The sequence below is a fragment of the Podarcis liolepis genome (genome assembly GCF_965112155.1).
Source record: "Podarcis liolepis genome assembly, chromosome: 15".
Classification (NCBI taxonomy): Eukaryota; Metazoa; Chordata; class Lepidosauria; order Squamata; family Lacertidae; genus Podarcis; species Podarcis liolepis.
The window spans coordinates 20932427-20951105 of NC_139566.1; the positions used below are offsets into that span (position 1 = coordinate 20932427).

Sequence of the window (18679 nt, forward strand, 5' to 3'; positions counted from 1 at the left end):
AGCGAGCAGTGGCCGGTGCGCCTCTATGCGAGGAAAGCAATTCGCAGACGCTCCCTGGGCGGCCCTTTCCTTCTCTCTCTCTCTCGCCCGCCTCATTCGTGGTTCCCCCCGCCCCCTTTCTCAACGCCGGCGTCATTCTCCTCCCGCCTCTTCCTGCCGCGCCCGCCCGCCTCTTTTTTCGGACCACCCTTTTCTGCGCCGCCGGCGTGTGTCTCTTTGGAGACGCCCCCTTGGAGGGCCGCTCAGGTAAACAGGCAAGATGGCGGCGCCGGAGAGGGCAAGCGAGGCGGAGACGGGCCCCGCGGAGGCGGACGGGCCGGAGGGGTTGGCTCTGCCGCCGCCGCCTCCTCCTCCTCCAGGGCCCGGGCCGGCCCCTCCGAGCCTGGCGGAGCTGCCGGGGGAGCTTCTGGAGCTAATCGCGTGCTGCGGCCCGCTGAACGCCTCCGACGTGGCCCGCCTGGCCTGCACCTGCCGCCGCCTCAGGGAGGCCTGCCAGCCCCGAGGGAAGGTCTGGAGGGAGCAGCTCCGGCTCAGGTGAGCCCCAGGGACGGGTGGGGGTGTGTGTGGAAAGAGTGGAGGAATGGGGGGGGGGGCTCGGAAAGGTGGCAGGAGCAGCGACGTCCATAGGTCGTGGTGCCTCTGAGCATGGGCAGAGTGCAGGGAAGAAGGAAGGCCTGGCGTTGTTCTAAGCGCAAAGATGTGCGTGTTTCAGGCCGCGTAACGGTGACGTCGAGAAGGTGGTGCCTCTGGGCATGGGCAGAGTGCAGCAGGAGGAAGGCCTGGCGAGGGAGTTCCCTGGAGCATACACAGCAGCAGCAGTTGCACTGGGTAGGTGGTGCTTCTGGGCATGGGCAGAGTGCAGCAGCAAGAAGGCCTGGCGTTCTAAGTGCAGAGATGTGCATGCTTTAGGTTATGGAGCAGTGACGTCAAGAAGGTGGTGCCTCTGTGCATGGGCAGGATGCAGAGGGGAGGAAGGCTTGGTGAGGGAGTTTTCAGTTCCCTGGAGTAAACACAGTAGCAATAGTTGCATTGGGTAGGTGGTGTTCCTGAACATGGGCAGAGTGCAGCAGGAGGAAGGCCTGCTGGCATCGTCCTAAGCTCACTGGGAGTTTTCAGGCTGATGAAGCTCACACAGCATTGTCAGTCGGAAGGCGGTGCCTTTGAGCATGCGTAGGGTGTGTGCGTGTGATGTTGACCCATGCACAGTGTAAGGGCAAGAGAGTTTTCTGTTGCCTGGAGCACACACAGCAGCAGTGGTTGCATTGGGAAGGTGGTGCCTCTGAACATGGGCAGAGTGCTGCAGGAGGAAAGAGGAGGAAGGCCTGGTGTTGTTCTAACTGCAACACAGTGACTTTGATAAGATGGTGCCTTCCTGGCATGGGCAGAGTGCAGCAGGAGGAGCCTCTGAGCATGGTTAGAGCACAGAAAAAGGAGAGTTTGGAGCCTTTGCATCTACAGCAGAAACAGAGACAATCAAGAAAATGGTGTCCCTGAGCATGGGCAAAGTGCAAATGAGGAAGGACTGGAGGTGGCATCCTATGCACAGAGGCTTCAGTCATAGCCATAACAGTGATAGTGGGATGATGATGATGCCACTGAGCATGGAGAGAGTACAGAGGCAGGGAAAAGTGGAAGGTCTAATTTCCCAGGTGCAGGGAGAATTTTCTGGCCCTGGACATTGGTATGATAATTCCTGAGCATAGGTGGAGTGCAGGGGGAGGAAAAGGAGAAAGGGCTGGTATCCCTGGCCCAAGGGAAGTTTCCACTGCCAAGGTTTCTAGACACAACAGCAATAACAGGAATACTGGGAAGATAATGCCCCTGAACTGTGTGTGTAAGGCAGCTGATGGGAGTTGTAGTTCAAAAGATCTGGAAGTCACATGTGGAGTAGGCCTGGGCGATGTATCGATACAAGATTGGTATGGGGGCAGAGTGGGATGGCAGCTTCACTCAGAGGAATATTGCAGGTGAAACCGCCACCGCTCCTGAGCCGAGGGAGAAACAAGCTGCAGCTGGGAGTGGTGGCAGTGTCACCTGCAATATACTGCTGAATGAAGCCACTGTCCTACTCTGCCCCTTGTACTGGCAAAGAGAGAGAAACAAGCTGTATCACCCAGGAGCCAATACAGCTTGTTCCTCCCTTTGCTTCTTTAACGTGTTTGGCTGAGGAGCTGCATGCCTCATCCTAGCAGTTGGGGCTGTTCAGCTGGGGTGTGTGAAGCCCCCCACTCCCCAGCTGCGGGAGCCACAATCCTTCCGCTGCTTGCATGCGAGCAGGAGAAGGATCAGGGATGCTCAGCTGGGGGGTGCGAAATCCAGCATCTGCCATCCAGAGCCAGCAGCAAAATAGTGGCTTTGAGAACTGAAAGAAGAAAAATCACTTTATCCAGGCACAGTCCGTATATATATATATATATTGGCAGTGTTAGAAAAGCTAGGAGCCAAATGTCTTCTTGGACCTGGGTTGTTGGTGCCAAAACAGAATGTCTAGTCGCCTGGGGTGTGAGGGTCGGCAACACTTTTTATTTATTATTTTAATAAACATGAGTTAATACGCAATTCACATAAGTGACACATTGTTAATATCACATTTTTAGCAGAAATTGCTAATATATGTTTGATTTGGTGTTGACAGTAAAAATATTGGTACCATACTTGAGTTTTCAAAACATTCTACTCTTTATTGTTAAACTCCTTAACATATTGCCTATCCTTAACATATACTTGGAGGCTTCAAAGCACTACATTTCAGTAATTTTTGAGTGTCAGCCAGGCACAAAAAAATGGCACCCAGACTTTTTGAGGTGCTCACAAATGGAGAATCTTTAGGTGCAAAATGCGCCTTGCGCCCTGCTAATTTCGAACCCTGCACCTATTCCGACCTCTCTTAATGGTGATACGGACCATTCATAACTTAAGAATGTTCTTCACAACTGTGAGCAGGGTAGTGGGGTAAATGAAATGGTTCCTGAAATTCATTCTGATTGTGCAGATAAAATGTACATAATTGATAGAATTCTACAGGATGTGGTATTAGTATGTGAAAACAGTCAAGTTCCAGTGATCCCCAGACATGCACCTCCAGATGGTGAAGATGTCAGGCGCCATCCTGGTGCCCAGGCATCTTCACTTGGTTGTAATAGTCAGGTGCAAAATGTGCTAAGTCAGGTGCTTGACTAATTTTGAACACTGGGTGGGGTTGAATCATATGCAGGCAAATTCAGGCAGTGCAATTGATTAGTAGGTCTTGTGTAACAAGCCTATTTCCTCAAAGAGCAGAATTTTTGCAAAAAAAGAAAAGTGATGGGGGAGTGCTCCAGAAAGTGTGGGATAATGCTTGTTTCAATACGGTGGCATCTAACCTCCCCACAAAAAAATCAGAATGAATGCTCAATAAAAAGCCAGTGTTGTCTAATATCCCTGCAAACAAATCAGGGAGATGAATGCTTAATAAGCTGATTGTCAGGTTTGACATTGTCATTGTGTCAACCACCATAACCCCAAGATCTCTTCTTTGGTTAGTCACAATTCAAACACCGTTGGCACATATTAAAGTTAGGGTTTATTTTTTTATTTAGCGAAATATGTTTGCCCCTTGATTGTAGTAATACCTGCAAGCTGCTTACAAGGAATATTAAAATGATCAATGAAAAATTGTTGCATTACGCATCAATTTGCTCTGACCTTGAACTTCGTTTGCCATTTTCCTGCATGTTCACCCAGTTTGGAAATTATCATAATGGCAAACAGATTTTTGTTTGTTTATAAAAGCTCATAGTAGTGTTCTCTGTCATTACTAAAATAAGTGATATTCTGTATCTGTATACTTTCATCACTGCTTCATGCTGTTCCCTTATTGTAGTTCTCGATTTTAGCATCCGAAGTGCTGTCAGGGGCCCAGTGAACCTTCCATGAGGAATATGGCCACACTGCGTTACATTATTTCAGCAACTGTTTATTTTAGGGCAATGAGTAAAGAATAACTCCTCCAACTGAAATTGCAGTGGGGGTTTCAAGGCACTCAGATGTAATTACTCAAGATGGAGCCTGGCCCAGAGCAACAGGGTCAATATCTCAACTTTTGCCAGGAGTCCAGCGATCAGAGAAACAGCCGCTTTTGGAATACAGACTCACGATGGCTCACGTGGCTGGCTCTGAATCTTTCAAAGGTCCAACTTGGCGGCTGAGATGATAAAGCCGAACTCTGAATCGCAGACAGAGAGCCTGGAAAGCGACCCAGGAAAATCGCTTGCTGAACTGGGGAGCTGTCCGTTGTTCAGCAGCCTCTTTCACAGGTGGGGAGAGAATATTCTCTTCCTTTTAATTGTTCAGCCTGAGTTTTGCAAGCCAACTGGCAGTTAGAAAAAGCAATAAAACCATGTCTTCTTCTGCCAATACATGGTCAGAGCCAAGCTGCATATGAACTTCTCCTGTTCTCAAAAATGGGCCAAGATAAGAAATTTACATATATTGGTCCAGTTCTATTGTCACTGACTGTGTGAGAGAGCTTGCCTGCAAGTTATGATTTAGTCTCCTACAGTGATGTATTCTGCCACACCATCGCCCTAAAAGTTAACAGATTGACATCCTGATTTAAAAAGTTGAAGCCATTGTTGTGTGTTTGTTCACAATACTACTGTGCAGCAACATTGCCATATATTGTGAAGGTGTTTGCAAAGTGATGTTCCTCATCTGGAGCAAACGAGACATAAAATTAGCCCTCTTTCTAGCCAAACTTTTGCAAACCTGTTGACCAGCTGTTTTGGACTACAACTTCCATCAGCCTCAGCAAGGGCTCCATATTGGAGAAGGCTGCTTTGGTCATGTATGTCTCCTGATGCTGATTATTGTTTAAATAATAATTAGCCAGCAAATAGTCAGCTTGGGACTGGCTGTGGCAGGAGCAGTCAACCCTTTGCCCCAGTCATGGTCCGGATCAGCTATTTATTAAACAAATTCAGGAATTGTTGTTATTATTTTATCCCAGTTTGGTTGAAATTAATGAGCCTGAGGTCCATTCATTCTGAGGGGTTTACTCTTAAGCAGGACTGAGGCCACATTCACACCATACATTTAAAGTGCTATGATAAACATAGTTGTGGCTACACCCCCCCAAGAGTTCTGGGAGCTGTAGTTTGTTAAGGGTGCTCAGAGTTTTTTTTGGAGAACTCAAGTTCCCATAGTTCCCTGTGAAGAGGGCTTGATTGTTTAGCCACTCTGGGAATTGTAGCTTTGGAAGGGGAATAGGAATCTCCTAACAGCTTAGCACGAAGGACAAAGGGCCGTTGCTCAGTGGTAGAGCACACAGTTCGGTTGCGAACCTTTTCAGGATCAATCTGTAGCACCTTCAAGTAGGGCAAGAGGTGGGGAACCTACCTGAAACTTCTGCTCAGGGTAGAGTAGAGCAGGTATCTTCAACCTTTGCAGCCCCAGGATTCACTTTTAACCCAAACATGCATTTTGGGACCTGTTTCTTAATCTTTTACCACATATTTCCATGGTGGGAACACTCTTCCATGGTAAGAGTGTGACCCATCTTAGATCAGACAGCAGTCCACTGGTGGTCCTGACCCACCAGTTGAAGACCAGTGGAATAGACTATACAGTGGTACCTTGGTTTAATAACAGTCCTGTTTACGAACGATTCGGTTTACGAACTCCACAAAACGGGAAGTAGTATCCCAGTTTGCGAACTTTACCTCGGTCTAAGAACTGAAACCGAACGGTGGAAGGGCACCGTCGGTGGGACGCCTCATTAGGGAAAGTGTGCCTTGGTTTAAGAGCGGTTTCAGTTTAAGAACGGACTTCCAGAACGGATTAAGTTCATAAACCAAGGTACCACTGTATGAACTAGATGGAACAATATGAATCTATGTAGAACAGCTTCATTGTGTAATGTGTGTGTATCGGGATATTGGTTAATGTACGAACTAGATAACTCAACCACAACTCTTTGTTTTCGCGAATAGTCTATGGTCCTGTCCAAACTCCCACATGGATTTTGCATCCTTCAGATCTCTCTTGACTGGCAGTTTCTACTGTGACTCCTGCTTTCCCTTTGTGTTCTGAAAAAAATATGTTAACTTGGGAATTGTTCAAAAGCTGACAGATAAGGTCTATATCCACATCTTTTGGTTAATCCTAGTGTTGACATTTTGTGAGGAGGAAGCACATAGCTTGACTGGGCAGCCTCTGATAGGCTTTATCTCACAGCCATGTTGTGCCAAGATTTCTCTTCCAGAAAACCTTCATGGTGTTGAATAGATAGGCAGGTGCATCATTAATCCTCAATGTCACAGGAGCTTCCAGGGCACCAGGGCTTGCAGCAGGTAGCCCAGAATTACAGCTCATGTTTGGGCTTTATTTTCCCCCCTGTCCTGGATATCAAAGAGAGCTCTGGGTTCCATGCCACCCAAAGCGGCTGTCGGCACATCTCTCCTGTGCCCGATACACTTGGGAAATAGGGAGCAAGCGACTTCCTCCTACATTTCCTGGCAAGAAGCAAATGCTGGACACTTGGCTGAGCTGCTCAGAAACACGGCTGCAAGTCACAGGGCCTGTGTCCTCTGAGGCTAATCCCCTCCACCCTCCCTTTGGCCTCTCCAGCTCCCAATGCCGGCCAGCTGAGGATGTGCTCTGGCAGTGTACACACACTGCCGTCGACCTCCTCCTGGTTCAAGGGGGATAGGCAGATTCAAGAAGTTATAATCCTTTTTTGAACACAATGAATCCTCAAAGCAGCATTCGCTGTGATAGTTTGCTGGAAGAAGTGTTGCATGGTGGGGTAGGGAGTTCTGCCACCTGCTATTTAGCTGTCGGGAAACGGGAGCTCATGTGTTGCAAGCAGAAGGGCCCTCCTTTAATCCCCGGCATCTCTAGGTAGCAGTGTTAGAAACTGAGATGCGAAAGCTAGGAGCTAAATGGCACCTTAAACCTCGGTTTTGGGCGCAGCAACAGAATGTCTAGGCATACTTTTTAAATAACAAAAATACAAAGCTGAATATGAATGAACTTCAGCTAAAATATTATCTTCATTTTTCACATGGTCTAGTCCTAGACCTGGCCACCCCCCTAGTATTCTTAAGAGGGTCTCCTCTCTAGTTTTCAGAGAGTAGCTGGACGTAGGGAGGCAGAAAAAGGTCCTCCTTTCCTTCCACTCTGCAGTTTTAATCTGAAATTGTAGGCACAGTACTGTGCCCAGAGCTCAGAAACTGCATGTGCTGATGAAATTCCCTGTCGCAATATGCGCCTAGAATAATGGGAGTTTGAAACACTGCTAGGTAGCAATGGGAAAGACTCCTGCCTGGAGGGCTGGAGGGTTTCTGCCGGTCTGTGTCAGTGATACTGAGCTAGATGACAAATGGTCTGACTCGGTATAAGGCAGCTTCCTTATATTTGGAGGTTAGAGACAAGCCCAGTGGGCACGTCCCTTGCATTTATTCTGGATGCATAGCATGTGGTTTGCATGCAGGAGGTCCCAGGTTCATCTCCGGGTAGTGCTGGGAAAGACTCCAGTCTGAAATTCTGGAGAGCTCCTGCCAGTCAATGTAGATGGTTCTGAGCTAGGTGAAGTGATGGTCTGACTTGATATAAGGTGTTTTCCTTTGTGGCTAGGGGATGTCTACAGTAAGATACTCTACTTTGAAAATATAGATAACAAGCTGGGGAGCTCTGATGAGTCCTCAGTAGCATCCTCAGTAGATGGATTGAGGTTGAATCTTGAAAAGACAGAAGGAGGACATGGGGCGGGCAGGTATGTGTGGAGGACTCCCTGGTCCTGAGCAGGGTAACTGCCACTAAAGGACCAGGTGCACAGTCTGGGAGTCATTTTGGACTCACAGCTGTCCATGGAAGCGCAGGTTAATTCTGTGTCGAAGGCAGCTGCCTATCAGCTCCATCTGGTACGCTGGCTGAGACCCTACCTGCCTGCACACTGGTATAAGGCATCTTCCTGTGTGGCTACGGGATGCCTGCAGGAAGATACCGTACTTTGAAAATATAAGTAACAAGCTGGGGGGTTCTGAAGAGTCTTTACTAGCTTTCTCTCCAGCTAGGCCTGAACTAGCAGTATAGCAGTCTAGTGATATAGTACATTTTCCTTACAGGTCTAACCCCTGGGGCTCAGGAACAAATGAGCACCAAGCCTTGGGCTATTTAGAATAATTTGTGTGACTGGGAGAGCTTAGGGATGCATCTGTCTCCTTCACTCCAGGCGCAGCTTAGCGCTCTTGGTGTTGTTTGACTCCCAACTCCTCATCAGCCCCAACTAGCACGGTCAGCGATTATGGGATTTGTAGTTCAATGACGGTTATACCTCTCTTCAGTAAGGGGCTTGAGCAGTTCAGTTCCCCACCCAGCTACCCCAGCTGATGCCCATCATTTTTGGACCATGGCAAAAAGCATGCTCAGGCCTTGTTGGAGTGGGGCGCAGGGTGAGAGGGGGAGGATCTCTTTTTTAAAAATAAAAAAGCAAGAATATTTATCCACTTAACTTCAGAAAGTCCCCCAAATATTCAGAATTATATAATTTATATAGGGCCACATTTCACAGCTGGGCATGAGATCTTCAGCCCATACGGAGGAGTGCATGGAACAAAAGGACTCATCAGGGTAAGCCAGCTGGGGAAGGAGACCTTTCTTGTGGTTTTTTTCCCCATTCCTGCCCTCCTGAAATCTTTCCCCACTGTGGCATGAATGTTTCATCAACCTTAGTGTTTAGCAGGGTGTCAGTCCTCTGAAACCTCTCACTGTAACAGATGAAATGGGGTGTGTGCATGTGTATTACACTTGTGGTGTACCTCCTTCGACCTCATTCCTTCTCCAGGATACCTCATTCCAAGGGGGGGGGGAACCCGTGGCCCTCCAGCAGCTCCTGGATTCTAGCTTCCATCATCCCTAGCCAGCATAGCCCAATGGTCAGAGATCATGGGAAGTGCAGTCCAACCACGGCTAGAGGGCCACATGCTTCCCATCCCTGTTAGTGGTTCAAGGAGACCACTTCTCCTTACTCCATTTTCCTGTTCTCTTCCCCCTGCCTCTTGGCATCCTGAACAACTCCGTGAAGATGTGAAATGTTGACCACTGTGTTTTGATTTGTCTGTTTCTTCCACAGGTGGCCATCGATTATGAAATATTATAACCAGGTGGACAGCGTGAATTGGCTGGAGGAATACAAACAACGGCATAAAGCTGGCTTGGAAGCTCGGAGAATCGTAGCATCATTTTCCAAAAGGTTCTTTTCGGATCATGTAAGATTTCTTGTTTATTTGAGAAACACTCGTCCTGTGCACCCCATGATTCTTTTGTGACCCAGGATACAAAAGCGTGCTTGATAGTTTCCTAGTGGGTTACAGGAAAAGTCCTAAGAACTGAGGAAGCTACTTTGTACCGGTCCATTTACTCAATATTGTCTACTGGCAGCAATTCTCCAAGGTTTCAGACAGAGATCAATTCCAATCCTACCTGGAGATGGAGATGCTCTGTCACTGAGCTCATACCCTCCCCACAAAATAAGCTGCCTCAGACTGAGTCAGACCATTGGTCCATTTAGCTCAACATTGACTACACTGACTGGCAGCAGCTCTCCAGACTTTCAGACGGGAGTCAGTTTCCCTGCCCTGGGATGCTGGGGATTGAACATGGTACCTTCAGCGTGCAAGACTAATGCTCTACCACTGAGCTATGGCCCTTCACTTAAGGCATAGAAGCCTTAAGATAGACCATTGGTCTATCTAGCTCAATATTGTGTACACACTGACTGGCAGCAACTCTCCAGGGTTTCAGACTCCTACATGGAGATGCTGGGGGTTGAACCTGGGACCTTTTGCATGTAGAGCATGTGCCCTTTCAGATGAGCCATGGTCCTTCCCTAAAGTCCTTAGTGATGGGATAACATTATGTTCTTTTGCTAGGTGCCCTGTGACGGCTTCACTGATATTGAAACCCTCGAGTGCCCAAGCCACTTCTTTGAGGATGAGCTGATGTCCATCCTTAATATGGAAGGAAGGTGAGCCTGAATTTTAAAAGAGCTAGGAGGGGCTGCAAAAACAAAATTGCATTTCTATAGGGCTGCAAAGTTTAGATTAATTGATTGGCCTGTTAAAACATTTTTGACTGACTGAAGCAGTGTGCAGCCAGCAGATTTTAAATATTTTTTACAGAACCTTAACAGACATTGCAAACTCATGTTGCAATTTAATTCTTAAACGTTGCATTCATAATCCCTCTTCTTTGAAGAAGTTACAAGAGAGCAGACATGATTTCCTCTCCGGGGTTTTTTTTATCTTCACAACGTTACTTCAAGGTTGGTGAGGCTTACAGAGAGTGACTTGTCCAAGGCACACCAACAAGCTCCATAGCCGAGCAGAGATTCGAACCTGGTCTTATACCATTCCAGCTATTAATAAGTGCTGGTTTTGACCTATAAGGCCTTAAGCAGCTCAGTACCGCAATACCTCAAGGACTGCCTCTCCCCAGATACACCGACCCAGACTCTGTGATCCTCCTCTGAGGCCCTTCTTTGTGTGCCTACTCCACAAGAGGTCCAGAGGGTGGAAACATGAGAACTGGCCTTTTCTGCAGTGGCTTCCCATTTGCGGAATGCTCTTCCCAGGAAGGCTCATCTAGCCCCTTCATTATACATCTTTAGGCACCAGGTGAAAACATTCCTCTTCAACCAGGCCTTTGGCTGATTAATATTCTACGGCCTTTTAAATGTGCTTGTGGGATGTGGGGTTTATTGTCTGTTTTTGTTTTAACTGTTTATTTTGTGCTTTTGTTCTGCATTTTTATCTTGCGAACCACCCCGAGATTTTCAGATGAAGGGCGGTATATACCTTTGATAAAAATAAATAAATAAATAAAATAAGTGCCAGTCTTATGAGAAATGTTGCATTCTCTGTGCAAGAGACAATCGGAAATGCCTCTCCTGAGATGTTACAGTGCATAATCTAAAAAAAAAAAAGTCTGCTTACCCCCCCCTCTTTTGTATGCAAATTTATGCAGATCTAATTGATTAAAACTGCAAGGACTATGTAGGAAGTCTTAAAAGCAGAGGCAGACAACCTGTGGACCTCCAGATATTGCCGGACTTCAGCTCTCATCATCCCTGGCCATTAGTCATGCTGACTGGAGCTGACGGATATGTTCCAACAATATATCCGAAAGGCCACAGGTTCCCTATCCCTGTTTTAAAGACTACAATGAAGTTTTATAGTTGCTTGTGTGCTCAGCTTCGTTTCACCTTCTAACAAGGCTGCAGCTTAATATTTTGCATTGGTGAGGTTTCTGCTTAACATCATTTGAGCTGCTGCGTTGGCCGCACACATTCGTATTAAGAGCAAATTTATGCTAACGATGCTGCAGTCGTTGCCACTTGCTATCATTAAGCTAAATTGTTTCCCTGGAAGCCGTCCTGACAGTGTGTCTGTTCCTACTGAGCGCCCTGATTGACTAGAGGAAAATGCGTTGTGAGGTTTGATCTGTTTGCTGGAGTGGACGGATCTGAATTGGGAGAAACAGGAGCATCACCTGTGCATGCATTCAGAGCCCAGGAGGGTATAGAGCAGGTGTGGGGAACATAGTCCATCTGTTGCTGAACTGCAGCTCCCGTAATCCCTGGCTATTGCCTGTGTTTGCTGGGGCTGATGGGAGTTGTAGTTCAGCAACATCTGGAGGGACAAAGTTGTCCACACACCTGGTATAGTGAAACAATAGGATGTGAGTAAGAAGCATTCTGTAGAATTGGGTTCTTGGAACACAAAGAACACAAACAGTAGTTAAAATTAAGCGCTTTTGGAAACAGGAGTGAATGTTTCTGCACCCCTTCTCGTGGCTACAGGAACAAAGCCAGGCTAATTCCCATCATGATAAATAATAATATAATAATAATATTTATTATTTATACCCCACCCATTTGGCTGGGTTTCCCCAGCCACTCTGGGCAGCTCCCAACATATAATAATAATAATACCATCAGACATTTAAAACGTCCCTGAACAGGCTGCCTTCAGGTGTCTTCTAAAAGTCAGATAGTTGTTTATTTCCTTGACATCTGATGGGAGGGCTTTCCACAGGGAGGGTGCCAGTACCGAGAAGGCCCTCTGCCTGGTTCCCTGTAATCTCGCAGTGAGGGAACCGCCAGAAGGCCCTCAGAGCTGGACCTTAGTGTCTGGGCTGAACGATGGGGTGGAAACCTCCTTCAGGTATACTGAGCCGAAGGCCTTGTTCTGAATGTAGCCATTCAGATCTTGGGTCTTCCCAGTCTTAGTTGGTCTTTCTTGACCACTACATTGCACTGTCTCTCAAGAAACATCTTAAATATCTTTGCACACGACATTTTCTTACTACAGAATAATTATTAAATTGGTCTTCTGTCCAAGGCACTGACACAAATGTAACAGCATCAAGTCTTCCTCGGCTGTTCTCTTAAGTAAGTGGCTGTGACGTTTCGAGTCTGGAAGGCTCAATACCCACCATATTTACACAGTGGTCTGAGGACCTTGCATCCCTCCAAGTCATAAGGTGGACTTGGAGGAATAGTTTTCCATTCTTAACCCCACAAAGAGTCCTGGGACCTGTGGTTTGTTACGGGTGCTGTTAGGACACCCCGCCCCCTGCTGATATTCCCCTCACAGAGCTACCATTTCCAGAGTTTCCTGGGGAAAAGGATAGACTGTTAAGCCACTCTGAGAACTGCAACTTTAAAGCCTTCCTTTATTCTTTATAGCCAGGCTCCCCGGTGCAATTTTTCTGCATTGTATGCTGATCCGTATCTCTTTCATCTTTCTACCCCTCTCTTGTTTGTTGCTGAAGTTTAATAAAACTATTGATGTTGGCAAAAATCCCAGCTGGCGTGAGAGTATTTGAGCAGCATTGTAGTTCTCTGCCTTTTTTTGCATTCCGCAGATAAGATTGTGCTATAGGGGTCAGAAGTTGTCTTTTAAAGTCACGGGAGATACCTGAGCCGTATTAATAAGATCCTGCTTTCAGGGCTTGGTAGTTGTTTCCATGCTCTGCTTGGCTAGCCCCTTATAATCGCGCCATTCAAGCGTTTCTCTTTGTGCGCCTGGCTTTCCTCTTCCCATTCTTCCGACTCAAGCGGTTGCTCGCCACAATGGTTCTCCTTCACTGTGCAGGAAAGGCCTGACGTGGAAGTACTATGCAAAGAAAATCCTTTACTTCATGCGGCAGCAAAACATATTGAAGAAACTGAAGGTGTATCTTCAGCGCCCAGCAGATGAGCAGTCCTTTTTGGAAGGTGAGTGGAGGCCTCAACGTGATAGCAAGCATCTGTCCTGCCAGCCGAATCTTTATTGTTTAGCCAAAGGCTCTGCGTCACACAAAAGAATCCAAATGGAGCATCACTCAAAATGTAGTTAAAGTAAAATAGTGTGATCTACTGGCACATCCAATATTTTTCAATGCAGTTACAAAAAAACAAAAAACCTCATTGTACTCATTACAAAACAGGCAGAATCTTAACCATTTTGTAATTTAATTCAGTGGTTTGTCCCGAAATCAGCAGTCCAATCTTTTTCTGTTCCTCGTCTGTTCTCAAATATTATTTCTGAAATGCACACGCTCCATCTTTATCTGGATTTGAAGAGCTTTATCCCAACACCCCCATTTGCTTTTCCTTGTTTAGCTTTTAATTTCCTCTTAATGCAATACAGACTGGCCAGTTTAATTCTTCACTTACCTTACTAAAATGAGAATTTCCTTCTCCTTCACTTGCCAATTCTCTCTCTCTCTCTCTCTCTGTGTGTGTGTAAGGTTAAAACTGTTTTTATAATTTCATGAGGAGGGGCTCTTTGGGGAAAAAATCTATTCCAAAGGTGGGGAACCCCAGTCCTGGGAAACAGATGCAGCCCTCCATCCCTATTTGGCCCTTGGGGCTCTCCTAGACCACGCCCCCTCACAGAGGCCACGCCCTCTGTCTTTGCTTAGATGTTACGTGCTCATGAACCATGATAATGCCTTTTGCTTAACTTGCAGGAGAGAGGAGAGGTGGGTGGGTGGGTCCCATCTGTTACTCCACTCACCACTGTTACATGGCCCTTGGAAAGCTGCTAACAAGCGAATGTGGCCCTCGGGCTTTAAATGATTCCCCGCCCCAATCTAATCAACTCACCACTCAATTCAGGGACCCAGCCACTACAGCGCCCCATGGCAGGTGTCTGTCCAGCCACTACTTCCCATTACCCGGCAGCTCTTACCATTCGAAATTAAATCTGCTCACAACCCTTGAGTAATTTTAATGGAATATATTTCTGCCCTGCCTCTCTTCCGGGTTTTTCCAGGGGCTGTATTAATTGACCAGTATTGCAACCCACTGTCGGACATCTGCCTAGAAAGTGTCCAAGCCCAGGTTGACGATATTGTGGCCAAAGTTCGGAAATTCCTGAAATCGAAAAACTCTAGGCACCCAAGTGTGACCCAAAAAGCAGGTATTGTACAAAGCTACTTGAGTTAGTTTTTTGTTTGTGGTTTTTTTTTGGTTTTTTTGGACAGCCTTTTCTATGGCAATGCAGCTACTCTGCGCTAGGGTGACTTGTAGTGTTGGAAGGAACCACAAGGGTCATGTAGTTCAACCCCTTTGCAGTGGAAGACTTTTTCGCCCAACGTGGGGCTCAAACCCACAACCCTGAGATTAAGAGTCTCATGCTGACTGATACTGACTGAGCTGTCACACCTGGGCGAGAGGTGAGGAGAACATTTTCCTGACAAGGGCCACATTTCCTCTGGAGAAATCTGTCAGGGGCCACATGCTGGCAGTGAACAGGGCCAAAGCCACCAGTGGACAGAGATGCCACTCTTCTCACCCAGCAGAGGCAAATGACATTACGATGGGAGTGGCCGCAGAGACCATATAACACCAGACCTGAAACACCTACATTGGCTCCCAGTACATTTCCAATTCAAAGTGTTCCAATTCAAAATGACCTTGGCCTAGTATAGCTGAAGGAGCGTCTCCACCCCCACCATTCAGCCCGGACACTTAGGTCCAGCTCCGACGGCCTTCTGGCGGTTCCCTTACTGCAAATTTACCGGGAACCAGGCAAAAGAGGGCCTTCTTGGTAGTGGCACCCTCCCTGTGGAACGCCCTCCCATCAGATGTCAAGGAAATAAACAACTACAGTGGTGCCCCGCAAGACGAATGCCTCGCAAGACGAAAAACTCGCTAGACAAAAGGGTTTTGCGGTTTTTGAGCTGCTTCGCAAGACGAATTTCCCTATGGGCTTGCTTTGCAAGACGAAAACGTCTTGCGTTTTTTGCAAGTTTGTTTCCTTTTTCTTAACACCGTTAATACAGTTGCGACTTGACTTCGAGGAGCAACTCATAGAACGCGGTGTGGTAGCCTTTTTTGAGGTTTTTGGTGATTTTTGAAGCTTTTCCAAAACTTTTCCAACACCGTGCTTCGCAAGACGAAAAATTCGCTAGACAAAAAAACTCGCGGAACGAATTAATTTCGTCTTGCGAGGCACCACTGTATCTTGACTTTTAGAAGACATCTGAAGGCAGCCCTGTTTAGCGAAGTTTTTAATGTTTGAAGTTTTATTGTGTTTTTAATATTCTGTTGGGAGCCACCCAGAGTGTGAGGTGATGAATTTGTGCAGGCGACTGCAGGAACTCAGTTTCTGGAAGCCCCAGGAAGGGAGAGTGCTCTTGTGTGCAGGTCCTTCTTGTGGTTTTCCCACAGGCTTCTTGTTGGCCACTGTGAGAACTCTCCCGTTTTCCTAGCAGTTTCAGCGAATTAATTTATTCTTGTGTTTCAGGGGAGGTCTTGATCGTCTCTCAGGTGGAGCTTCAGAGGCAGGTCCTTGATGCCATGAACTACGTCCTCTACGAGCAATTGAAATACAAAGGGAACGAGGTGGATTACTACAATTCCCTGAATTCGTACATCCGCCAGGTAAAGAGAACAGGAGAACGGACTTGCCCGTTAACTTGCCTTTTTTGGCATAGGAATATGTTTGCATGCCGCCCTAAAGGCAGTGATTTAGAATGAACAGGTTAGAGATGTGCCTGGGGGTGGGCGGAAGTTAGGGTTCTCTGATCATCTGAGCCAATGGGCAGGGAGTGGTGCAGCATGGAGAGGGGAGGATGTCCTGGCAGCACAAAGAAAAGAGGCGGCAGACAGTTACTGTCTGTTGCCTCTTTGGGACCATCCGCTAGCCACCAGAGACCTAGTTACTCCCAAGTCTCCTCTCTGTCTCGCCCTTCCATCACCTCATCATTGCACCCTTTATTCTCCCAGGATTTGGGAATATCAACTCCGGGGTTTCAGATAGTGCAATCTCACGGCACTACTGCTGTTCTTGTGCTGTTTTTATCCATTGTATCTGTTCTTAACGTTATGCTTTTATTCTTCCATGGGAAACCACTTGGGGAGCACAATGTGGGGGAAAGCGGCTTACACATCTTACAAATAAACGAAACAGAGAGACAGATTGTTCTCAGTGGTTACATGGGAGCTTCTGGGCCTATTTTGTCTTCCTCGCCTTAAAAGAACAGAGGATCCATTGTACTGCAAGGCTGTAAACCAACCAGTCCCTGCTTTTGGGGGTGGGCTTAAACATAATCCCAGATCAGAGGGACTACCCCTCACCCTCACTGTTGGTCTCGTTTTCTTTTTCTGGTTTCAGGTTTTGATCCACAGGACTGGAATCCCAATCAGCTTGTCGGTGCTTTACTTGACAATTGCCAGGCAGTTGGGTGTGCGGCTGGAGCCTGTCAACTTTCCCAGCCACTTTCTGCTCAGATGGTGCCAAGGGACAGAAGGGTAAGCTTTTAAAGTTTCGCTTGGCCTCCCGCCCTCCCACCAGGAACCTTGTTTTCCGAGCTGGCAAGGCAGCAAGAGAGGCAGCTATCTCAGGCAACAAGACGGCTTCGGCATTGCCATTTTCAAGTTAACTGTTGCCAAACGGCAAAGTAATGGGAAGGGTTTGTGTGTGTGCGTGTGTGTCCTTCTACTGCAGAAGAGAAATGGGTCGTGTTTGATTAGAAAAAAACCCCACTACTTGCCATAGTCATCAATAACGTTGGTGCGATCTCATTATCTGCCAGGGATCTGGCCAGCCGTGGAACCGAAAGTTATAAATTTCACTCTGTAATGGCTCTGACAGTGTCGCAAGATGGCGGGAATGCAGCTGCCTAGAATAAATGGTAGCGGATTTCCAGGGGGCGAAAATGGCATTTGCCCATAGACACACACACACCGTACGCCACCCCTGAGAGCAGTCTCAGCTCCCCATGGGTTGCTTCTTCGTGCAGCCAGAACAACACCGTCATGCAAAATATGTACCCCTTTTCTCTGTGCCTAAGGGGTGTTGTATTAAAAAATAAAGCTGTTTCTGGCCACCTCATTGTATGTCTGTACGCACACCTGTTCCATGTCAAGGTATACCCACCACTCCTGCCATGAGGGTAACAGCCCCATTATTGCGTGGAAGAGCACTTTGTTTCTTCTAGAAAGAGAAGCATGCTATGCTTGCTAAAGGCTTGCCCTTCATTTTTGCTTTCTTTCTGCAGAAGCACAGACATCTTTGACTATGCCTATATCGACGCTTTTGGGAAGGGGAAGCAGCTCACTGTGAAAGAGTGTGAGTACCTGATCGGGCACCACGTGACCGAGGAATTTTATGGCGTGGCGACAGCAAAGGAAGTTTTGCAGAGAATGGTGGGCAACTTGTTGAACATCGGGAAGCGGTAAGAACCCAGCAGAGCATTGCGTCAAAAGCCCTTTCTGGGGAGACCCAAAAATCGCAGGTTCGGGTGGTGAAATGCCGCAGCTGCTAAGAGGCAGCCACAAAGTGGGAAGTCCAGGGTCCAAGTCTCCTAGAAGTCTTCTGCTTCTGATCTGGTATGGCAGAAGGCAGGAACCTCAGCAGTTGATGGAGCTAATAGCAGGCAGAGCCAGCTATTTCCAGTCCTGTCCCTGTCCTCCTCCCGGCCAGGAGCTGAGACTAAGGAGGAAGCTGATAGGCAGAGCCATCCCTTGGACTGACTGCAAATAGAAAGGCGGGCTGGTTGGGGCAGAACAAGGTAGGTGGGGTAGTGCCCCCATTGGCCCTGATCAACCAGTTTCATGAACATGAATGAAAGCATAACCTTTGTCTTTGCCTGTTTCTGTTTGCCAGGGAAAGCACTGATCAGTCCTACCAGCTCCTGCGAGACTCCTTGGATCTGTACCTGGCCATGTACCCAGACAACGTGCAGCATCTCATGCTCCAGGCTCGATTATACTTCCACCTGGGAATCTGGCCAGAGAAGGTACTTAAAGCCTTGTGTGCCATCACTTGCCCAGGCTCCTGCCCCAAAACACGCAAGCAGAGCCCCTTGCTTGCCTGTAAGAAAGAGATCTTAAATCAGGCAAGCCTTATCAACAGACACAGTGCTCAGGGGTCATAGTGCAGGAGTTCAGGAGCAGAGCAAGAAGTTCTGAACTGGATAGAAGTGGCGAAGGTGTCCCAAAATGTTTCCCAGCCACGCCTGCCAAGCCTTTAAAGATGAGGCGTGCCATGCTCTCTCGTGAGACTCTACTGCCTTGCGGAAATGTCAGGATTGCAAACGTGTGTTCTGTCAGAGCAGGAGGGTCTGCTCCCAGTCTCCCTACCCCGTTGTCTGTGGCACCAGCTCACGGAAATGGCAGCTGTTTGCAACGTTGCATTATTTTGCC

At 47.4% G+C, this 18679-nt stretch overlaps 1 protein-coding gene across 1 annotated transcript in view; it reads left to right on the forward strand.

Annotated features, from left to right (window-relative positions):
- The first annotated feature begins 223 nt into the window (after positions 1-223).
- The window catches only part of FBXO21 (F-box protein 21), a 28577-nt gene continuing 10121 nt past the window's right edge, over positions 224-18679 (forward strand). Inside the window, exons 1-9 of the mRNA XM_083478659.1 lie at positions 224-534; positions 9113-9248; positions 9912-10006; positions 13137-13258; positions 14301-14447; positions 15777-15913; positions 16647-16783; positions 17533-17709; positions 18141-18273. Of these exons, the coding sequence (XP_083334785.1) occupies positions 260-534; positions 9113-9248; positions 9912-10006; positions 13137-13258; positions 14301-14447; positions 15777-15913; positions 16647-16783; positions 17533-17709; positions 18141-18273 (1359 nt within the window). The 5' untranslated portion in view covers positions 224-259. The remainder of the gene's footprint in view (positions 535-9112; positions 9249-9911; positions 10007-13136; positions 13259-14300; positions 14448-15776; positions 15914-16646; positions 16784-17532; positions 17710-18140; positions 18274-18679) is intronic.